A 20948-nucleotide genomic window follows, 5' to 3' on the forward strand; every position below is an offset into this window, starting at 1 on the left:
GCATCAGAAGGCGACGAGTCCTGGGAAACGGTTCGGATTTCCTGCTCCACACACACACACACACACACACGGGTTTAAACCGGTCGTTTCGTCTGAACGATCATCATCAGATATTTAATCTGAACCTTTAATCACCGAGCTGCTTTGCGGAGGAATCGTTGTGTTTTTTTATTGATCGATTAATAATAATAATCGGCCGTTTGTCTGCGGTGTTTACTGACCTCTAGTGGTGAAAAGTTTGAACTGCAACAACATTAATGAAAAACCTGCTGCAGCTTTTCTGCACGTTTTGAGCCACGAAAACCAACTCAGAGGAGCCAGACGGATGAATTTACTGGATGAAAAACAATGAAAAGTGTCGGACGCAGCAGATTAATTACATTTATTTACTGTTTATAAACGATTACTTTGGAAACTCGTCTTAATGAAGCTCCTTTGAGAATCTCTTGTTCTGTTTCAGTGGCGATCTCTGTATTTATTTCAGATCAGTGGTGCAGGATCAATCGTTCAGTCAACGAGCTGCTCTTTCTCTCTTCTGGGCTAAAACGAAATGAAACGAAATGAAAGAGAAGCTGCTGAGCTGAATGTTTGAATGTATTAAATAATATGCAAACTGTCGGCTGCAGGTTAATTGATTCCTTAATTAATTGTAATTGAAGGCGACACAATGTGCATAGTTGTAAAAAGGTAAAATAATAAATACATTTAAAAAACTGGAAACCTGAGGTTGTGTTTGTTGTGTTTTTATGTGTTTTAAAACTGTATAAAAATCTGTGGTTCAACTAATTACAAATGTACACCAGGAGGAAAAAGAGGAAATAAAACAAAACATTTGGAAGCTTAACAACAGGCAACATTATCCATCATTGTTTTATTAAGTACTTAAGTTGCTATCCATAAATAATCATACATTGCAGTATTAAGTGTTTATAAAACATCTAAACATGTCAGTAAATTATTTTCTGACACTTAATAAATGATCTCATGAACCTCTGACATCTCTTTAACTGGTTTGTTACTGTTGTACTTGATTTATACAGGGTTTCTGCAGGTTTCACCAAATCAAATTTAAGATGTTTTAAGACCATTATGAATGAAATTTAAGACCTTTATCACAACAAACAAAACAAAAACGTACAAATGCAGAGTCACAAAATTACTTGCAAAGTAAATTGGCTGCAATATATGAGTTGCGTGTTGGTTGCTGGTTGGTTGCTAACCCTAACCCTAAAATTATTTAAGACTTGAACACAATACTTCAATGAATTTAAGACTTTTTAAGGCCAAAAATTTAGATTTTCATTTATTTTTTACACTTTTTAAGACCCTGGAGAAACCCTGTTATAAAAAGGCTACTGAATCATCATTAAAAGTGTGAAAATACATCATTAAACACATAATAGACTATTATTATATTAACACCTTCTGAACAATTTAGTGGAGGGAGGGTTTAAAAGAAAAATTTACACAAATCAAAACAAAACTTTCCATTGAAGTGTCGATGAGGTTTTATTTCAAACATTTGATGGATTTATTTATACAGAAACAACATTCGTTCTGGTTATTTTTCATTTTGTTGAGAAACACAAGTTTATAGATACAACCAATTTCAAATTTTTGTGCTTTATTCTTGTGTATTTTGTTTTGTGATGAGTATCAGTATGTTAAGTTTGTTAGCTTCTACCTAAACCCTGAGAAATGGGATTATCAGTTATACGTACAGAAATAAAACTCATTCATTCCAGTGTGAAAAAACACCATTAAACACATTATAGACTTTTATTATATTGATTAACACCTTAGTTTTTCTCCTTCTGAACAATCTAGTGGAGGGGAAAGAAGAAAAACACACACAAATCAAAACAGTGAAGTGTCGATGAGATTTTATTTCAGACATTTGATGGAGTTTTACAGAAACATTGGTTCTGGTTTCTGTCCAGTTTTATTCCACGTTATCGTCAGAACTGGAACGACATGAATCGTGATGAATTTCACATTAAAGCTTCAGTTTTAAAGGGGAAAAAAAAACTTCTCGTCTCCCTCTGCAGGAAAACTTTATTGACAGTGATTCGACGACGACGATGACGAAAGCTCATTAAACCCACAAAGTCTCGACTTCCACATGGTGGATTCATTAAAAAAATAAAAATAAATAGCAAAACATTTCAAATCCATCGATCCATCGACACGAGTTGTGTGTTGATTTTGAACAGCGACCGTCTGAGGTTCAGTGATGATGGAGTTTCAGTCCCAGGAAACGCAACTAACTAAGAGCAAAACTGGAACAAGCAGCTTTAATAAACTCTCTGATCTCGGAGGCACTTCAGCGTCATTATTGCATTTTTTTTAATCATCGACTGGATCTTTTTCTTCCACATGAACTACGAAGCAGGAATTCATCCACCACGACCAACACATCTGGACGAGGTCACACCCAGCGATCCATCTGGACAGATGTTGGGAGGACGGATGTCAGTGTTTTTGGTTTGTTTGTTTGTTTTTTTTTCTCTCTCCTCCGATGGATAATTTATCTTGTTAGTTTAAAACGTCTCCTCATCTAAAAGTGAAGCGTCGTCGTCCCTCACGACCTCCAGAACGCGGAGGTGAGCTGACCTTTGGGCGGACTGATCTGTCGGCTCTGCAGCGACGTCTGGAGAGAGAAGAAGGAGAGGAAGGAGGAGAAGAAGGGAGGATGGAGGACAAAACAAATCAAACGCTATCGTTAGAAAACAACAGACAACGTTAGACATCATGAGACAGCAGTAATCATCCGTAGAGCCGGTCCAGACGGACACAGGTATAATGAATCTGCATTAGTATTTTGTCGTTCGGCGTCATCTTGAGGTGAAAACTGGATTTTTTGGAAACATGTCGTAAAAAGTGGGAAAATCTGAGAACGCCGGCCGAGTGTAGACTAGACCAGTGGTTCTCAAACTTTTTTACATCAAGGACCCCTAAATTGACACAAATCAGACCATGGACCCCCATTGGACAGACTTTTGAAGCAAATACACAAATATTTGTTATGAGACTGAAGAACATAACTTTTTTAGTCAATGTTTGTTCCAATTAGGGCCAATGGCAGGAATCTTTGGAAATATTGTAGAGACATTTCTGAAAAACAGAAAATCCTAGAAGAAACTGGTAAAACTTCTTTAAAAAATGGAAAATAAATAAATAAATCTAGAAAAAGTGGTCAAATTTCTAATTATATATTTATATATAAATGTTAAAAATAATAATAATAAAAAAAACCTTTTAAAATTCTAGAAAAAACCTAGGGATCCCCTTGAACCCTCTCAAGGACCCCTGGGGGTCCCCGAACCCCACTTTGAAAACCACTGGACTAGACACCCAAATCTTTTGTGAAACAATGACATCATACCCCCCCCCACTGCTCTAGATAGATAGATTTTTAGTTTTAGTTTAGTTTTTTTTAGTTTATTTATTTCTTATTATTCATTTATCAAGCATAAAAACAAAAAATAAAATAAACAGTGACAATACTGTAACTCTTGAATGAAAGGGGGCAAAAAGAAGCGAACTTATATTGTCTACCCCTTGTTACAAAGAATTAATTCACAAATTAGATAGTACCTATAGATGAATAGATAGAACGATGGATGGATAGATGTCTATTTATTATCATTCTATTGTTTTTCTGTTCTGTTCTTTCTGTTTTTAGGTTTTTCTCTTCCGGTGGAATTGTATGTTTACGTTTCCATAGTTTCAGTAGTCGCCGTTAACGCATGGATCTTTTTTTTTTTTTTTTTTCTTTTTTCAATTAAAATCTATAAAAACGCATGGATCATCACGCCGGCTTTTAACAGTGGATATCACACAAATGGACATCCATTGTTAAAAGCCAGCGTTAATAGATCCATGCGTTTTACAGCAACTATGACAACTACTGAAACCATGGAAACGTGAACATACAATTCCACCGGAAGAGAAAAACCGGCTTACGTTTTTGACGTTCGGAAACTTAACATAACTTAACATTGCAGGGGGTGGGATCTAATAAGCGTTTGGCTTCTTCCTGCTCCTTTTGAACATCAATAATTGTTACGTTTTGTTGTTTTATTCTGTGTTCAAATAAACTTTCATTCATTCATTATCCAGCGTCTCACCTCTAGAAACTGTTTGAGTCTGATGACGGAGCCCATCTGTCCGCTGCTGGTCACCGCCTCGATCCTGGAGGAGACACGACTGGGTTACACATCTGGAGACAGATGTTGCTGCTCCGCTACAGGACCAGTGTGTGTGTGTGTGTGTGTGTGTGTGTGTGTGTGTGTGTACCTGGGGAAGTATTCGTCCTTCAGCAGCAGGATGAGCTTCCAGAACTGAACCTTGTACTGACTCATCAGCGCGTTTCCACAAACCTGACGGAGACAAACAACGACAACCAGATCTGAGTCACAAACAACTGAACTGTGAAAGTATTTTCAGATCATTTGTGCTCTTATTTAGAAAATTAAAACTTTATTTACAAAATAAATTCATTTAAGGGTCAGTAACAAATGTTTTTTTTTAAAGAAAATGAAAATAAATATATACATAATTGTTTTAAAAGCATGTGGCAGATTTGTATAAAAGTACATTTTGTTTTCGTGTTGGTTTTATGACATTTGAAACATTTTCTAACAAAATCAGACTGAATGTCCTGAAAATATCAAATGGTGTAAACACAAAAGAATTATAAAAAAATAAATATTTTATCCACCTACAGTGGATTTAAGTGAACTTTCTTCTGAAAACATTAAATTGAAATTGAAATATATATATATATATATATATATATATACATATACATATATATATATATATATATATATATATATATATATATATATATATATATATATATATTTTTTTTTTTTTTTTTTCAAAATGGCATTTATCTGCTTTTGCAAATGAACTCTTCACTTCTATATTTAACTTTTAATGCATTTGGCAGCACTGAGCAGGATTTAAAAGATAAAAGCACTTAGCTTTCCTTCAAAACAATGTGACAAATTATGTTAAATTTGTCAAGAAACACATTGTTGCATCACAAAAAGTTAAATAAATCAATTTAACCAAGTCCAGTTGCATTCAATTTACATTTCCTTGAGATAACTATGACCTGGACAAATGAGAATATTCACAGGTTTAAATAAATCACATTTATTCCACATTTGAGTCCAGATTTATTTTCCTGTATAGTCACGATTTTTATGGAGAAATACCAGTCTCACCTTTAATTGACCCATAAATAATAAAAACATTAAACAGAACCGACCGACTGACTGACTGACTCACCTCCAGGAAGTCGAACAGCAGCGTGGCCGTGATGTCGGCCAGCGGCTCCATGTTCAACATCTGGGCCAACCAGCGCCAGCCGTGGTTCAGGCCGTGAGGAACCGACTGCAACGAGTTGATTCAAACAGGTTTTTAACACTTTAATGTTGCTTTTTTCCAAATAAAGTTTAAAAACAAGACTAAAAGAAGATGAATAAAGAGGTAAAGTTTAGGTGTTTTTACCCCCTGCTTGGAGCCGTACGGCCACCGCAGCTGGATGACGGCGGCGTACAGACGGATCATCCCCGACATCCGCTTCAGGAAACTGTCCTGACCTTCAACCCCGGAGTCGTCGACGCGGTAACCGAGGATCCTGGAGGAAATGACAGCACATTTAAAAACAACATGTTGACCAGAGTGCTTTTATTTACAATTATGTGCAAAACAAGAACGACGACCAAAAAAATACATAAAAAAGAAGAAAAAGAACATATTTTAATCATTAATATTTTCAAAACACGGCTAAAAACCAGTCTGTTTTCCATTTTACAACATTTGATTCAGCAAAATATGTTCTTGGACATTCTTAATGTGGCAAATTATTGCACAGTTCTGGACCAGCAACTGAAAATGCCCCGTCACCTGTGGTTTTTAAAGGACAATTCCTGTCAAATTCAACCTGAGGCTCTAGTTTCCTGATATTTCAGGTCTAAAAAGAATGAATCTGAAGCTTTTCTTTTTAATGTCTCCTGTTCTGCAGCAGTTCTGTCTGTCCCTGCATCGCCACGGCAGCGTATGATGGGAGCAGACCGATCTTAAACTGCTTAGGCTGTTTATGTCTTACAAAACAGATGACATCTTTACTTCAACACTGCAAAAACTCAAAATCTTACCAAGAATATTTGTCTTATTTCTAGTCAAAATGTCATTTCTAGTCAAAACAAATCTAATTATACTAAAAATAAGACTCATCACATTAAAAAGTAGCTTGTTTTTAGACACTTTTTACGTCTTTCAAGGACATTTTCACTTGAAATAAGTAGAAAAATCTGATAGTGGAGCAAGTTTTTCTTCCTTATTACAAGCACAAAAAACTTTGCTTTCACTGGCAGATTTTTCTTCCTTATTTCAATTGAAAATTTGTTTGAAACAAGTGAAAATGATCTAAAGACAAGTACATTTTTAGGTGACGAGTCTTATTTTAAATGGAAAGAGGTTAGTTTTGACTAGAAATGAGACATTTTGACAAGAAATAAGACAAATATTCTTGGAAAGTTTTTGAGTTTTTACAGTGAAGAAAGACGACGATGTTTGTAAACGGAGCTGGAATACAAAGTCTCGCGAAGTCTTCTGTTAGATCTAAAATATTAGGAAACTCGAACCCCAGGTTGAATTTGCCCGGAATTGTCCTTTAACTCTGTATGAGCAATGAAAACATAAAACATCGAGTCTCTCACTCACCTCTGGTACTCCTCTATAGCGGTGCCGTCCTTCATCGGCGGGTAGTGCGGGACGGCGTACGGACATTTCTTGTGCAGGTGGGCGAGGATGAGGTCGCCCACCCGGGGGTGCAGCTCCCACACGCCGGACGCCACCACGGCGATGGGGAAGGCGGCTTCGTGATGCGACGCCACCTCCTCCTCTCCTTGTTTCTGCCCAGAGGAGTTCAGAGTTCACTTGGTTTGGTTGTGTCAATGTTTCAATGTGATCAATACGTTTGGTTTTACACGGAGAAAACTTAAAGGACAATTCCGGGGAAATTCAACTCGGGGTTGTATTTACCTATCATTTTAGGTCTAAAAGAAGGAATCTGAAGATTTTTAGTTTTGTTGTTTTGCGGTAGTTGTGTCTGTCCCCGCATCGCCACGGCAGCGATGAATGGGAGCGGATTGAAGTTCTGCTGCTTAGGCTGTTTACATCCCTCAAAGCCACAGACAGCGTCAGGTGGCTACTCAAACATGCACCCAGAAGTGAACCGCAAAACAGGAGCAATTAAAAAAATCTTCAGATTCCTTCTTTTAGACCTAAGATGTTAGGAAAATACAGCCCTGAGTTGAATTTGCCCAGAATTGTCCTTTAAGAGCAGATGTTTAGGACATGTAAATGGGAGGACGTCGCCTTAAACTGATGGGAAACGAGTTAAAAATGCCAAAAAGTTTAAATTTCTCAAAAGTAAAATGTCAACAAACCTTTATAAAAGTGTAAAAATTGTTTCAGAGATTTTAAACTTTGAAAACGTTTGTGAAATTTTGCTCTTCTAAATCTACAGTCGAGTTTTATACGTCTTGATGGTTTCATCTTAGATCTTGAACATCTTTTCTGGCTTTTTAATTTACAAACCAAACAATTAATCTAAAAAAACATTGTCAGATTCATCTCTAATGAAAATAAATTTGATTTTTGCAGCGGCGATCGAGGCCACAAATCAAATTTCAGGCTTGTCAATGTTCAGGGATGCAAACGGGTCAGGACCAAAAAAGAGAGGATATAATGTGTTAGTTTCACTTTAATTGAACACATTCTACATCGCGGAGGCGACGTCTCTCCTTCACCTCTGAAACGGGGCAGAGCTCCGTGGGAACACCTGCCTGACACAGCAACGTAGGGAACCGTGCATGTCCGCGGCGCACAGCTCCACAGACATCACAGCTCCACATGCACGGGGGAAAAAACGGCGTCACCGTCGCACCGACTGCACGCGGCTACACGCCGCTTTGGGTAACGAGCGCGCATGTCGCGCGTCAACATTGGAGGTCGGCTGTCATCAGTATAATCAGAGACAACCATGAATGAGTTCGCCTCAGTTTCACGTGATTGTCACTGTCTCAGCCTGTAGAAAAACATTTTACTGACCCCAGCTGAGACGCTGAGACGCTGAGACCCCCCCCCCCCCCACCCATCAAAAACAAAAACTCTTCGGATCTGAACGATTCACACAAGTCACCTAATTGGTCATGAAAAAAGCGAGTTTCGCTTTTCGGCGCGCTGTTTGCATCCCTGAATGTTTGTATTTACACTGTTGAGCTAAAAACGTATTATTTTAATTGACTGATTAATAAACTCAGTTAATGCACTGCAAAAACTCAAAATCTTTCCAAGAATATTTGTCTTATTTCTTGTCAAAATGTCTAATTTCTGGTCAAAACTAATCTCTTTCCACTTAAAATAAGACTCGTCACCTAAAAATGAACTTGTATCTATCAGATATCAAGTGAAAATATGCTTGAAAGAAGGAAAAAAGTGTCTAAAACAAGGTAATTTTTAATGTGATGAGTCTTATTTTAAGTATAATGAGATTAGTTTTGACTAGAAGTGACATTTTGACTAGAAATAAGACAAATATTCTTGGTAAGATTTTGAGTTTTTGCAGTGTGATTCAACTGGTCAGAGACAAAAAGCAGTAAAATGTGGGGAAAAAAGCAGAAAAAATGACTTTTTCTTTGCTAAATCATCAAATTATATATAAAAAAAACCTGCTGCGGCTTCATCATCTCATAAAATCAAACTAAACCGACTCACCACGAACTTCTCGGCCAGTTTGTAGCAGACGAAGTCGAGCCCCTGAGGATGCTGGGAGGTGGAGACGGAGCGGCCGCCCGACACCACCGGCCGCCCCGACAGCAGCTTGTCGATCTTGTCGAAGATTTCTCGGAGCTGCGAGCCGGAGTTGCTGGCGATCTGGCTGACGGGGATGCTGGCGGCTTTCTGCAGCTCCAGCTTCAACTTCTTGGTCTGAACGGAGAGAGAGGGAGAGAGATATTGAAATGTCTAATATTGTATATATGTGTATATTGAAATGTTTCATATTGTATATTTGTTATATGGAAATATCTTTGTAAATAGTTTGTAAAATGCTTTGGAAACAACAAATTTCTGTTCATGCCAATAAAGCTGTTTTTGAATTTGAATTTGAATTTGAGAGAGAGGTGAGTGCACGGTATCGAACCTCAGGATGTTCAGACGACTGTCGGATTCTCAAAGATTCATCCACTTGTTGAATTTTTCTCTGATCGTGTAGTTTTGGTTTTATTGCATCGAATATTCAGGTGAAGACTCGATAATATTAATGTATAGAAACATGTGATTGTCTCAGTACTAATGTAATGTAATAATGTAATTTCCAAGCTTTGTTACAAACATTGATGAAGAAGAGGAAGAAGAAGAGAAAAAGATGAGAAGGAGAAGAGGAAAAGAAGAGGAAGAGAAGGAGAAGAAGTAGAGGAAGGAGAACAGGAAGAAGAGGAGGAGGAAGAGGGAGGAGGAGGAGAAGAAGGAGGAAGAGGAGGAGGAGGAAGAAGAGGGAGGAGAAGAAGTAGGAAGAGGAGGAGGAAGAGGAGAAGGAGGAGGAAGAAGAAGGAGAAGAAGGAGGAGGAGAAGAAGGAGAAGAAGAAGGAGAAGAAGTAGGAGGAGGAGGAGGAAGAGGAGAAGAAAAGGAAGAAGGAGAGGAGAAGGAGGAGGAAGAAGAAGGAGGAGGAGGAAGAGGAAGAAGGAGAGGAGGAAGAAGAAGGAGGAGGAGAAGAAGTAGGAGGAGGAGGAAGAGGAGAAGAAAAGGAAGAAGGAGAGGAGAAGGAGGAGGAAGAAGAAGGAGGAGGAGGAGGAAGAAGAAGAAGGAGGAGAGGAGGAGAGGAGGAGGAAGAAGAAGGAGGAGGAAGAGGAAGAAGAAGAAGGAGGAAAAAGAAGGAGAGGAGGAGGAAGAGGAAGAAGAAGGAGGAGGAGGAAGAGGAAGAAGAAGAAGGAGGAGAGGAGGAGGAAGAAGAAGGAGAGGAGGAGGAAGAGGAAGAAGAAGGAGGAGGAGGAGGAAGAAGAAGAGGAGGAAGAAGGAGGAGGAGGAAGAGGAGGAAGAAGAAGGAGGAGGAAGAGGAGAAGAAGAGGAGGAGGAGGAGGAGGAAGAAGAGGAAGAAGAAGGAGGAGGAGGAAGAGGAGAAGAAGAGGAGGAGGAGGAGGAGGAAGAAGAGGAAGAAGAAGGAGGAGGAGGAAGAGGAAGAAGAAGAAGGAGGAGAGGAGGAGGAGGAGGAAGAGGAAGAAGAAGGAGGAGGAAGAGAAGAGGAGAAAGAGGAAGAGGAGGAGGAGGAAGAAGGGGATGATAAGTCACCTGAGTGTCTTTGGGGGAGTTCAGCTCCTCGAAGGACCGAGCGCACTGATTGGCCGAGTCCTGCAGCTCCTTCAGCCACTTCAGCGTCCAGTCCTCGGCGCTGTTCTGCAGCCCTGCAGCAAACAACCACACGACCACAGGTTAATAACACTGAGGGGGGGGGGGGGGTGATTGTAGCAGAGGGAGAGCGGAGCACGGAGCATGTGGGAGGAGAGCGGAGCAGCCAAAGAGAGCCATGTGAATCAGACAGTAAAGTAACACACTTTTTTCATAATAACACACTTATTATTTTACTAAAACAGCTAAAAGTTGTCCATGTGCGATATTTTTCCTCACAGATTCGCCCTCAAATCACTCGCAATTAAAAGAGCAAAAAAAAAGAAAGAAGGAATGCCACGGAATTAAATTGTCCCGTTAATAGGCTAAACATATGTGACCCGTTCCATCAAAATGAGTCGGAAGTCGCAACGTTCTATTTTTAGATAATCAGCTGATAACGTGGAAAACCCATAGAAAATCAAAAAATTTTTTTTACCCTAATTTCAAAGCAATGACATTCAAAAACAATCTCCCAAAGTTTCACAGTCCAGATAAATGAGAAAAGTCACGTAAATGATGATTAAAGTTGACTTGCAACTTAAACCCTCTGAAAATGAGCGTTGCATCGGTGCAAAACATGAAATATCTCCTGAACCATTCATGATAGAGACGAGCTGTAAACTGCATCTGAATCGCGGGATTCTCCGCTTTCCGACGGTCATTGAATGTCGCCTCTATGACGAGAAGGGACGGATACAGAAACAGATGCTAAACCGAACGTAGCATCGACGCTAACAGAGCGTAGCAACGATGCTAAACCGAACGTACACGCTTGCACATGTTTTACAAAATGTCAACAAAACATGACAACTTCTGAACCGTTTATGATAGAAACGAGCTGTAAAAAGCATCTGAATTGTGAGATTCTCTGCTTTCCGAGGGTCATTGAATGCTGCCTCTATGACAACAAGGGACTGTATAGGGTGCGTGTAATCACGTGGTACAGGAACAGATGCCAGAGTCACTGGCAAAAACTTTAACTGCTATTTTCTCAGGTTTTAGAACGGAATAAGAGAGTAGGAGATCGTAATTCAAATGGCCACATCTCAAAAACCATCAAATGTATGACTCTGACTAGGGTGTCATTTTAAAGCTTATTTTCTAATCTTTCCATTGATACCAAAATCTCAACTTTGAAATTTGGGTCACTTAGACATTTTGATGGATCGGGTCACATATGTCTTATAACAGCAGCGCACACTTCAATAAAGGAACCATTAACATTGTATCCGAGTAGGTGAAATGGTACTCGGATGCCGCCCAAGCCGAGCGAGTACTCGAGTACTCGGATATCGGCTACAGCCCTACTGGATTTTGAACGTTTAACAACAAAAATTATCTGCGTTTTAAAGGGACATTGTGTAACTTCTCCTGTTATCTATTCAGGAAAATCGATTATTTAGTTCAAAAGTCTGTTTTTCATTAATCAGTAATCCCCCCATCAACAGACTGAAGTGTTCCTTTCAGCTCTGAATGAGCCGTTCATATCATTCATATCTCCATGGAGCGGGTAAGCTCGGTGCTGCTGCCATGCGGTGTCGCCATGGTTTTACGTTCAGTGGCAGCGTGACGGTAGGAAACCACGGAAACTCAGCGGAGACACCAGACGGAGCTGTCGGCTCAGGTGGAGGTGGCGTCTGTGAAAAGTCACCGTGGTAACGCAGTGAGGAGGAATGGAGCGTTACACTGATGCTGCATTCACCTGCAGTCGGGCAGACGGCCGTCGCTAACAAACCAGACGTAATTTTAGTCACAGAAGTCCAGAGAAAGCCGGTAAAACGTGGGTCAGGTAAACAATACGACATCGCCATGACAACATATCGTCACGTGTATTGTTTTGCCTCGTGCTGGCGGACCACTTGTTTACATAGAGGCTTGTTTATGCCGTTACCTGCAGCGGCTGTCGTCCGTCTGCCGATATACAACCGCAACGCTAGATGGGAGGAATTCCTACACAATGTACCTTTAAAAATAACAAAACAGAAACAACTTCTCCTTCTTCTCCTTCTCTCACCTTTCCTCTGCGCCTTCTCCTTGGCCGACTGCGCCGCCTTCTTCTGCGCCTCCTGCTGCACCTGCAGCTCCGCCTGCTTCCTGCGCGCCTCCTCCTCCTCCACCTCCCTCTTCTTCTTCTCCTGCACCTTCGTGGCCTCCTCCTGCATCAGCCGGATCAGCGCCCGCATCTCGTGCAGCGCGCGCTCCGCCGACGTCATGTCCTCCACGCTGGGGAACTCGCCCTGGAGACCACGGAGGAGAAGAACGGAGGAGAAGAACGACGAAGAACGACGACAGGGTCAAGATTTACAGCACGGTGACAAATTATGGGATGTGATTATTCTACTTTGGCATAAATCATGGAAGAACTGACAAGACACACTTTATTTCTTTGAGGAAAGAAAGAAAGAAAGAAAGAAAGAAAGAAAGAAAGAGGAAAGAAAGAGAAAGAAGGAAAGAGAGAAAGAAAGAAGGAAAGAGAGAAAGAGGAAAGAAAGAGAGAAAGAAGGAAAGAGAGAAAGAAAGAAAGAGAGAAAAAGGGAAAGAGAAAAAGAAGGAAAGATAGAAAGAAAGACAGAAAGAAAGAAAGAATGAAAGAGAGAAAGAAAGAAATAGGAAAGAAAGAAAAAAGAAAGAAAGAGGAAAGAGGAAGGAAAGAAAGAAAGAGAGAAAGAAGGAAAGAAAGAGGAAAGAAAGAAAGAAAGAAAGAAAGAAAGAAAGAAAGAAAGAGAGTAAGAAAGGGGAAGGAAAGAAAGAAGGAAAGAAAGACAAAAAGAGATAGAGAAAGAAAGGAAAGAAAGAAAGAGCAAAGAAAGAAAGAAAGAAGGAAAGAAAGGAAGGAAGGAAAGAAAGAAGGAAAGAGGAAAGAAGGAAAGACAGAAAGAGAGAAAGAAAGAAAGAAAGAAAGAAAGAGCAAAGAAAGAAAGAAGGAAAGAAAGAAAGAAAGAAAGAAAGAAAGAAAGAAAGAAAGAAAGAAAGAAAGAAAGAAGGAAAGAAAGAAAGAGAAACCCGTACTGACCTCGGCCGTCTTCCTCACCACCTCGGACACCTGGGAGCACAGCTGGTTGCCGCGGGCGCTGAAGGCGCTGAGCGTGGCGGCGGGCAGCTGGCTGTGTGTCGGCGTGGCGACGCTGGGCTCCAGCAGCTGGTTGAGCTGCAGGATTTCCTCCTGGACGGTGTTGAGGCTCCGCAGCCGCTCGCGGCCCTCGGCCTGCCGCTGCCGCTCCAGCTCCGCCTCCCGGACACGCTGCTGCTCCGCCTCACGCAGCCGCAGGTTCAAGATCTGGAGCAAGGAAGAGTTACATTTAAAGGGATAGTTCAACATTTTGGCAAATTGGCCCATTGCCATAATCCCTATAGTCATAGCAGTAGGTTCATTACCTTTAATTGTCGGTACAAGCTGTTTTTAGAACAGCGGAGCAGAACCGTGAGCTGCTCAGAGCTACGCTACGGAGGCTAATGGGATTTCTTGGTTTACCTCATCAAACTCATCAAATACACAATCCAACAACTCCAAAACGCTCTGGTGGACAAGTTGTGACCTGCACATTCACCACGCTATGAGATAATAACACAACGTTACCAGACAGAGTTGTTTTAGAGGGAAATACAGAGACTGCTTGATGAAAAACTGTCCCTGAAGGCAACACACATCAGCGGTTTTGTATGAATTTCCCTCTAAAACAACTCTGTCTGGTAACGTTGTGTTATTATCTCATAGCGTGGTGAATGTGCAGGTCACAACTTGTCCACCAGAGCGTTGTGGAGTTGTTGGATTGTGTATTTGATGAGTTTGATGAGGGAAACCAAGAAATTCCCTTAGCCTCCGTAGCGTAGCTCTGAGCAGCTCGCGGCTCTGCTCCGCCGTTCTAAAAACAGCTTGCACCGACAATTAAAGGTAACGCACCTACTGCTACTGTATGACTATAGGGATTATGGCAATGGGCCAATTTGCCAAAATGTTGAACTATCCCTTTAAATGTTTTCAAAAGCTGTAAAACTGAAACTCAATATATTATACGTACAGCTCTGAAGCACCTGAACCACATCGGATTTAATGAAGATTATAAAAACTACTTGGGGTTTTTCCACCTCTGTTGATTTCTTAACTCTTCCTAAGTTAAAAGTGAGTGTTGTGTTGTTTTAAAAATAAAAATGAATTTGTTTTCTTGGCGTTATTATTATTATTATTCAAGGTCTGACAACACTGGAACTTATTTGTTATTTTGCCCAGTTGTCATTTTCTGCCAATAAATAAATATTCTAAATGACAATATTGTTATTTAAAATTTGAGAGAACTATTGTCAGTGATTTATAGAATAAAACAAAAGTGTTCATTTTACAAAATATATATAGCGGTATTGACAATAAAGTCGACTCTGACTAGTTTAATAAATGCTTTTATAATAATATTTACTTTTTCTTTATTTATTATTTGTTAGATTATTATTGTAATGCTCTATAATTGGCTGAAAATCATCAATATCCAAAACATCCAGTGTTTCAAAGTGACGTGTTATTGTTTATGAAGCATGTGCAGCTGATAAAAACCAAACTTCGTGGTTCATGGAGAAGTTACGTACCTTCATCCTGTGGCGCTGCTCCTCCTTCAGCTTCTCCTGGCGCCCGATGCTCTCCTTCGTCCTGAGGCGAAGAAGAAACGTCGTTAACATGTTTAACAATTAAAACAAAGTGAACCATCGTGAGATTTTAAATCCTCCTCATCCTCACTCTCGGTCCATCATGTCCCTGATCGTCTGACTCTCCTGTCGCTGCTTCAGCTCCATCAGCTCCTCGAAGCGTTTCAGCTGCTCCGACTCGGCGCTCGCCACCGCCGCCAGCTGCTTCTCCTGCATCTCCTGTCGCTGCCGCAGCGCCACCTGGAGTTAAACAGCTCAGATTATTATTATTATCATCATCATCATCATCATCATCATCATCATCATCATCATTATTATTATATACAGCTCTGGAAAAAAATTAAGAGACATATAAATGGACATACTTTTAAAGAGGCCAACATTTCCATGTTAAAAATGCCTTTAAAAATAATAAATAAAATTGGTCTTTTGTAATATTCAAAATTATTTTTTTGAGATACTGAATTTTAGGTCATTTAAGCCGTAATCACAACAACTAAAAGGAATTAAAGACATGAAATGTTTAATTCTGTGTGTAATGGATCTGTATAACGTATATTAGTTTCACTTTTTGAATTGAATTACTGACATAAATAAACTTTTCCATTATATTCTAATGTATTGAGGTGCTGTATATATATATGATAATTTAACAGCTTTGATTGAAGCCCACATGAGGAAATAACTGAGCCACATGTCCAGAAATGCTCTCATTAGTAATCCAAATATTGTATTGTATTAAATTGATTATAGTTTATTACATACAGTACTAATATATACAGCTCTGGAAAAAATTAAGAGACCACTCCCAAAATGATCAGTTTCTCTGTTTTTACTATTTATAGGTATGTGTTTGAGTCAAATTAAATTAAAAAATTTTGTTTCATTCTATCAGCTACCGACAACATTTCTCCCAAAACTGAAATAAAAATATTGTCATTTAGAGCTTTTATTGGCTGAAAATGACTAAACTTGTCTAAATAACAAAAAATATCAAGTCTTTTCAGACCTTGAAGAATAATAATAATGCAAAGAAAACATGTTCATGTTTATCCCTAAACAACACAGCAGCAATATTTTAACTCAGGAAGAGTTTATAAATCAGTTTTTGTGGGATAATGTCAATGTTTAATCAAACCATTTAATCATTTAATAAAACCAGATGTAGTTCAGTGTCTCATTAAGTAGAACGAGTTGTGTTGGTGTTTAAAAAAGAAAAGAAAAGAATGACTGTCACACATGTAGAGACGCTTTTAAGAAACATTTGTGACAGTGGTCTCTTATATTTTTCCAGATCTGTGTGTCATCACCGTCCCCTCTGACCTTGGCCTTCTCCCGACACAGCTCCTCGGCCTTGAGGATGCAGCCGGCCGTCTGCATGTCTTTGGGCGACAGCAGCGAGATGGCGGGCGGAGGCGTCGGACTGGGAGCGACGTTGAAATCTGCCTCAGCGTCGTCTTCGTCCTGCAGCTCCTCACCAAGGGCCTGAAGCACCGCGGACAAAGGAGAAAGAGAAAAGGACGGGAGGAGACGTCAGAAAATTATTTTCATTAAGATTTTTAAACTCTAACATTAATTTGGGTGAACTGTTTCCTTTAAGTTGCCAGATTTTAACCTGAAAATATGATAAATGAGTGGAAGAACATAATATTGGATAAGGACGCTCCGATCGATCAGCCCCTCTCAATCGTGTGAAACAACACTAACCCTAAGGCCTATGATTGCTAATTACTAATATGATTTTTAACCTTGTCTTTTTGTTTTTATTGAATATGTTTTATCTCCTTCACCTTGCTTTTAACTTTTTAACTTTGTAGATCTTGTTTGATGAAAAGTGCATTAGAAATTAAATGTATTATTATTATATTATTATTATTATTATTATTATTACTAGTTTTGTGTTTCCAGTAGGACTGGACAATTCATCATATCTATGAACATGCAAGATATTAATATCGCAAAAGGCAACGATATTGGCAATATATAGATAGTTTACAGCCAGAACAGTGCGTAGTGAGAACGTGACGCTGAAGGAGAGAAAAATATAAACATAAAACGACACGTTAGCTCGTCGATATGGTTCGATAACAGGTAACTGTTACTGTGCGTCTGTCCGACTATGAAGCAGCGGTAATACGTTACTAAAAACACGAAATGGTCGGATAGACTAGAGTAGTAGGCCTAGTAAAAAAATAAAATAAAAGTGTGATAAATACGCGGTCGCAGGATTACCAGGGTTCCCACTCTTTTCTTGAAATCGTTTTCCAGGACATTTTCAGCTGCTACAGTCTGACAGACATTAGTTTTTACGCCGTACACTGATTCATCCCGTGTCTCCCATTCAAGCTTTGGAGAAGTGTTATTTTCGACAATGGTACCTTATTTTGTATATTTAATCAGTTTGTTTCTATGTTTATTCCTCTCTCTCATTCTCTCTCCCAGAAGTCTGGTTTAAAGATCTGCAGTCTATGGCTCTAACTTATGAAATAATCTCTTAAATGCTTAGAAATTATGGAAAATCTATCATAGAACAGCACAAACATGTTTTTTTGGGGGGGGAAACGAAATCCTTAGAAGTGTCTGAAAAACTCAAATAGAAGTAGTAGCTGTGATGAATCATTTTCCAGGACAACTCAAGCTTTTCCAGGACTTTTGACTGTTTTTTTCTCATTTTCCATGTGTTGGAAGGTTTTCCAGATTTTTAGACTTGCCTGCTCGCGCTCGGCCTTTAAGGACGAGGCCGTGGACAGCGAGATGAACCTGGTGGCGGCCGTGACGTCGGGGACGGACCCCGAGGAGGAGCCGTTGCCCGAGGCCGGGGTCTCGTCCGACAGGCCGGGGCTGGAGTCTCCGGAGCTGGAGGCCAGGAAGCTGCAGCGCTGGTGCAGCTGAGACGAGCTGAGCCGCTCCAGGATGATGCCGGAGCTCGGGGACAAGCTGATGGCCTCTTTACAGCCGGCCATGATGTGCTGCAACAACACACACACAAAAAACACGTTCAATGCTTTGATAGTACTTCACAGACGTTTCATGCACAGACTCTTAAATATATAGATATAAACATTAGGGGTGGGAGAAAAAATCGATTCACATAAATATTGCGATATCTTTTCTGACGATTTTTAAATCGATTTTTCTTTTCAAAAGTCGTTTTTTTTTTTTTTTTAAACATTTTTTTGAATTTTTTTTTATTTTTTTTAAATATTGTGCAATGTGCATTTGTTAGCCTTTTTTACATACAGAGAGTACAGGTTTTGAAAAGGGTTTAAGTTCACTTTATAATGGAGTATGTTCATTTATAGGCTCCTATAGATAGATAGATAGACTTTATTATTAGACTCAAGGTCCATTGAAAAAAACAAACACACATAGTATTTGTGTGCAGATAAATGTTAAAAATGCTAAAGACTAAAAATCGAGAGAATCGGCAATATCGTAAAATCGCAATTTAAATTGAATCGCCATCCAAAAAATCGTAGAAGAATTGAATCGGGAGAAAAGCGTAAAGTCCCAGACCTAATAAACATTAAACAACCACGGGGAGTGAGATGAACAAATATCTAAAAAATAAGATTTGGTTTGACACCAACAGCAACTTCATGTAGCTTTTGTGTTGTGTTCAATATCCTAATTTTGTACATTATCTTATGCAAAAGGTTTAGGAAAGTAACATTATTACTGGGACTCAAACAATTACTGATATTAATGAAACTATACAAGCTTTATTAGCTTTAATTATAACTTTTAAGATTATTTTTTGAGGGGTCACAACACAGACCATCAATAACTTGAAACAAATGGTTTTATATTCTCAGTGTATCACATTTTGTTTAAGGTGAAATCTCTTTAATCTAGTAATATTTACATGCATCATGTTGTTGAAGATATAGCCTAGTACCGTACATCTGTTTTATAGTTTCACCTTTTTAAGTTTAAAGGGTTTTCTACTCTGCACTACTACTACACTCTGGGTTTTAGAGTCTTTTTTATAGACAAAAGACTGTTTATTCATCTCGCACTTTACATGGGAAATTAGCATACAAGGTACAATACACACAATAGCACACAAGGTATGGGGAAAAAAGGTAGTAAAATATAAAACTATAAAACAAAACAGAGAGCTATTCTGTACAGTTTCTGAAGGTGTGCAGTTTGTACACACACATGCTAATGTTGGACATAAATAAATACATAAAACTGTAAATTGTATAATAAAGCCAGAGTAGTGGAGCGACATATGGACATGTGGGACTAGTGTAAAAATGGCAGCTCAATAGTGCAAGATATCTTATTTATATCTTTCTGTCCAGCAAGTAGTTTGTCACACTGCTTTATATAAGTGTTATACAAATAAAGATGATTATTACTACTAAGTTAACTAACATGTCTGTTGTGTTGTTGTACAGTTTAAGTATCTATTGACAAGAAAATGAAAGTACAGTAACTGATAGTAACATTACAGCAGCAGCTCACCTGTACAGCAGGTAAACGCCCAGTAAATGTATATTTTAAATACAAAACACTTCAACACATTTTCACTACTTTTTGTACTGTGTGCTTTATTAAAACATCATTTATCATCTATTTTCTTCTGCAACTACACTTGTGTTTTGTATTTGATAATTGCTGTTTTCTTAGCTTATCTATGTATATTTTGCTTATACAATGTAACATCTTAATTCATATATTAGTTTTATTTTAATAAAGGTTAACGCTGTTCTGAAATAAATGCTGTTTGCTGCCTCAGTTAGAGTAAAAAAAACAAGCAGCGGCGGTTTAGCTTAGCCGTTAGCCGCGGTACCGTCAGCGGTGAACGGTCGTTAGCCTAGCCTTTAGCTTAGCCGTTAGCTCCTCCGTTAGCCGCCGTGACGTCAGCGGGGACCGGCCGTTAGCTCACCTCGCCTCGGTTCGACCATTGCGGGTCGAACGTGACTTTCCCCTTCGGTGAATTCTTCAAAGCCTCCAGGACTTCCCACTTCTGTCCCATGGTTTCCGCGGGCATCCTGATCCCGGCAGACGGAGAGAAACAAAGAGACAAACCGCTGCTGCTGCTGCTGCTCAGAGGACAAGTCCAAAACAAATTAAAGAAAAAACTACAAACTAACTAAATGTTGTTCAAGCTACAAATTTTCGAACCGCCAGATGACGTCACATTAATAACGCGCCGACGGGAAACACAGTTCACCGCTCCAAGGTTCCGGGTGCGATATCCGCTTGTATTTATACATTTTAAATTGTGCTTTAGGTTTAGTGACCTCGTAAAAAAAAGATAATAATAATAATAATCAATGGAATACAATACAATATTTGGGTTACTATGAGAGCATTTCTGGTCACGTGGCTCAAATCTTTCTCGCGTGGGCCTCAATCAAAGCTGTTAAATGATCCAGTCATGAATGTTAATATAATAGGAGGTGCATCTTCTCAATATATTAGAATATCATGGAAAAGTTTGTCAGTAATTCAATTCAAAAAGTTAAACTAATACGTTATACAGATTTAAAGAAAAAAAAAAGTAATGTCTTTATTTAATTTCTTTTAATTGTAGTGATTATAGCTTACATTTATTGAAGACCTAAAATAGTAGCTCAAAAAAAAAAAAAAAAAAAAAAAAAGACTAATTTTCAAGTAGCTCAATTTTGACTTGAACTACTGGAAATGGACTTTTCCATGATATTCTAGTTTATTGAGATGCACCTGTAAATCAAACAAAATGTTCTTGGTGCATCCAGTGTGCACCAAGCTCACGAACAGACTCCTGCTACTTGTTAAACGCACAGTATTTTTGTCTTTTACTGTTATTTTGTTTAGAAATGATTAAGAATATCTTGAATTACCAAAG

At 39.1% G+C, this 20948-nt stretch overlaps 1 protein-coding gene across 1 annotated transcript; it reads right to left on the reverse strand.

Moving 5' to 3' along the window:
- Positions 1 to 1868: 1868 nt before the first annotated feature.
- gle1 (GLE1 RNA export mediator) lies at positions 1869 to 20248 on the reverse strand. Its single transcript, XM_085785848.1, has 15 exons — positions 20004 to 20248; positions 17818 to 18075; positions 16430 to 16591; positions 15198 to 15346; positions 15050 to 15110; positions 13485 to 13748; positions 12486 to 12708; positions 10373 to 10485; positions 8800 to 9012; positions 6742 to 6932; positions 5524 to 5653; positions 5302 to 5406; positions 4300 to 4382; positions 4131 to 4194; positions 1869 to 2650 (listed from the first exon to the last, which is right to left on the reverse strand). The coding sequence occupies exons 1-15, from the start codon at positions 20106 to 20108 to the stop codon at positions 2582 to 2584; spliced, it is 2190 nt and encodes a 729-aa protein (XP_085641974.1). The 5' UTR covers positions 20109 to 20248; the 3' UTR covers positions 1869 to 2581.
- Between the last annotated feature and the right edge of the window lie 700 nt (positions 20249 to 20948).

The sequence above is a fragment of the Trachurus japonicus genome, chromosome 9 (genome assembly GCF_045865225.1).
Source record: "Trachurus japonicus isolate A0001 chromosome 9, Traja_1.0".
NCBI classification, from domain to species: domain Eukaryota; kingdom Metazoa; phylum Chordata; class Actinopteri; order Carangiformes; family Carangidae; genus Trachurus; species Trachurus japonicus.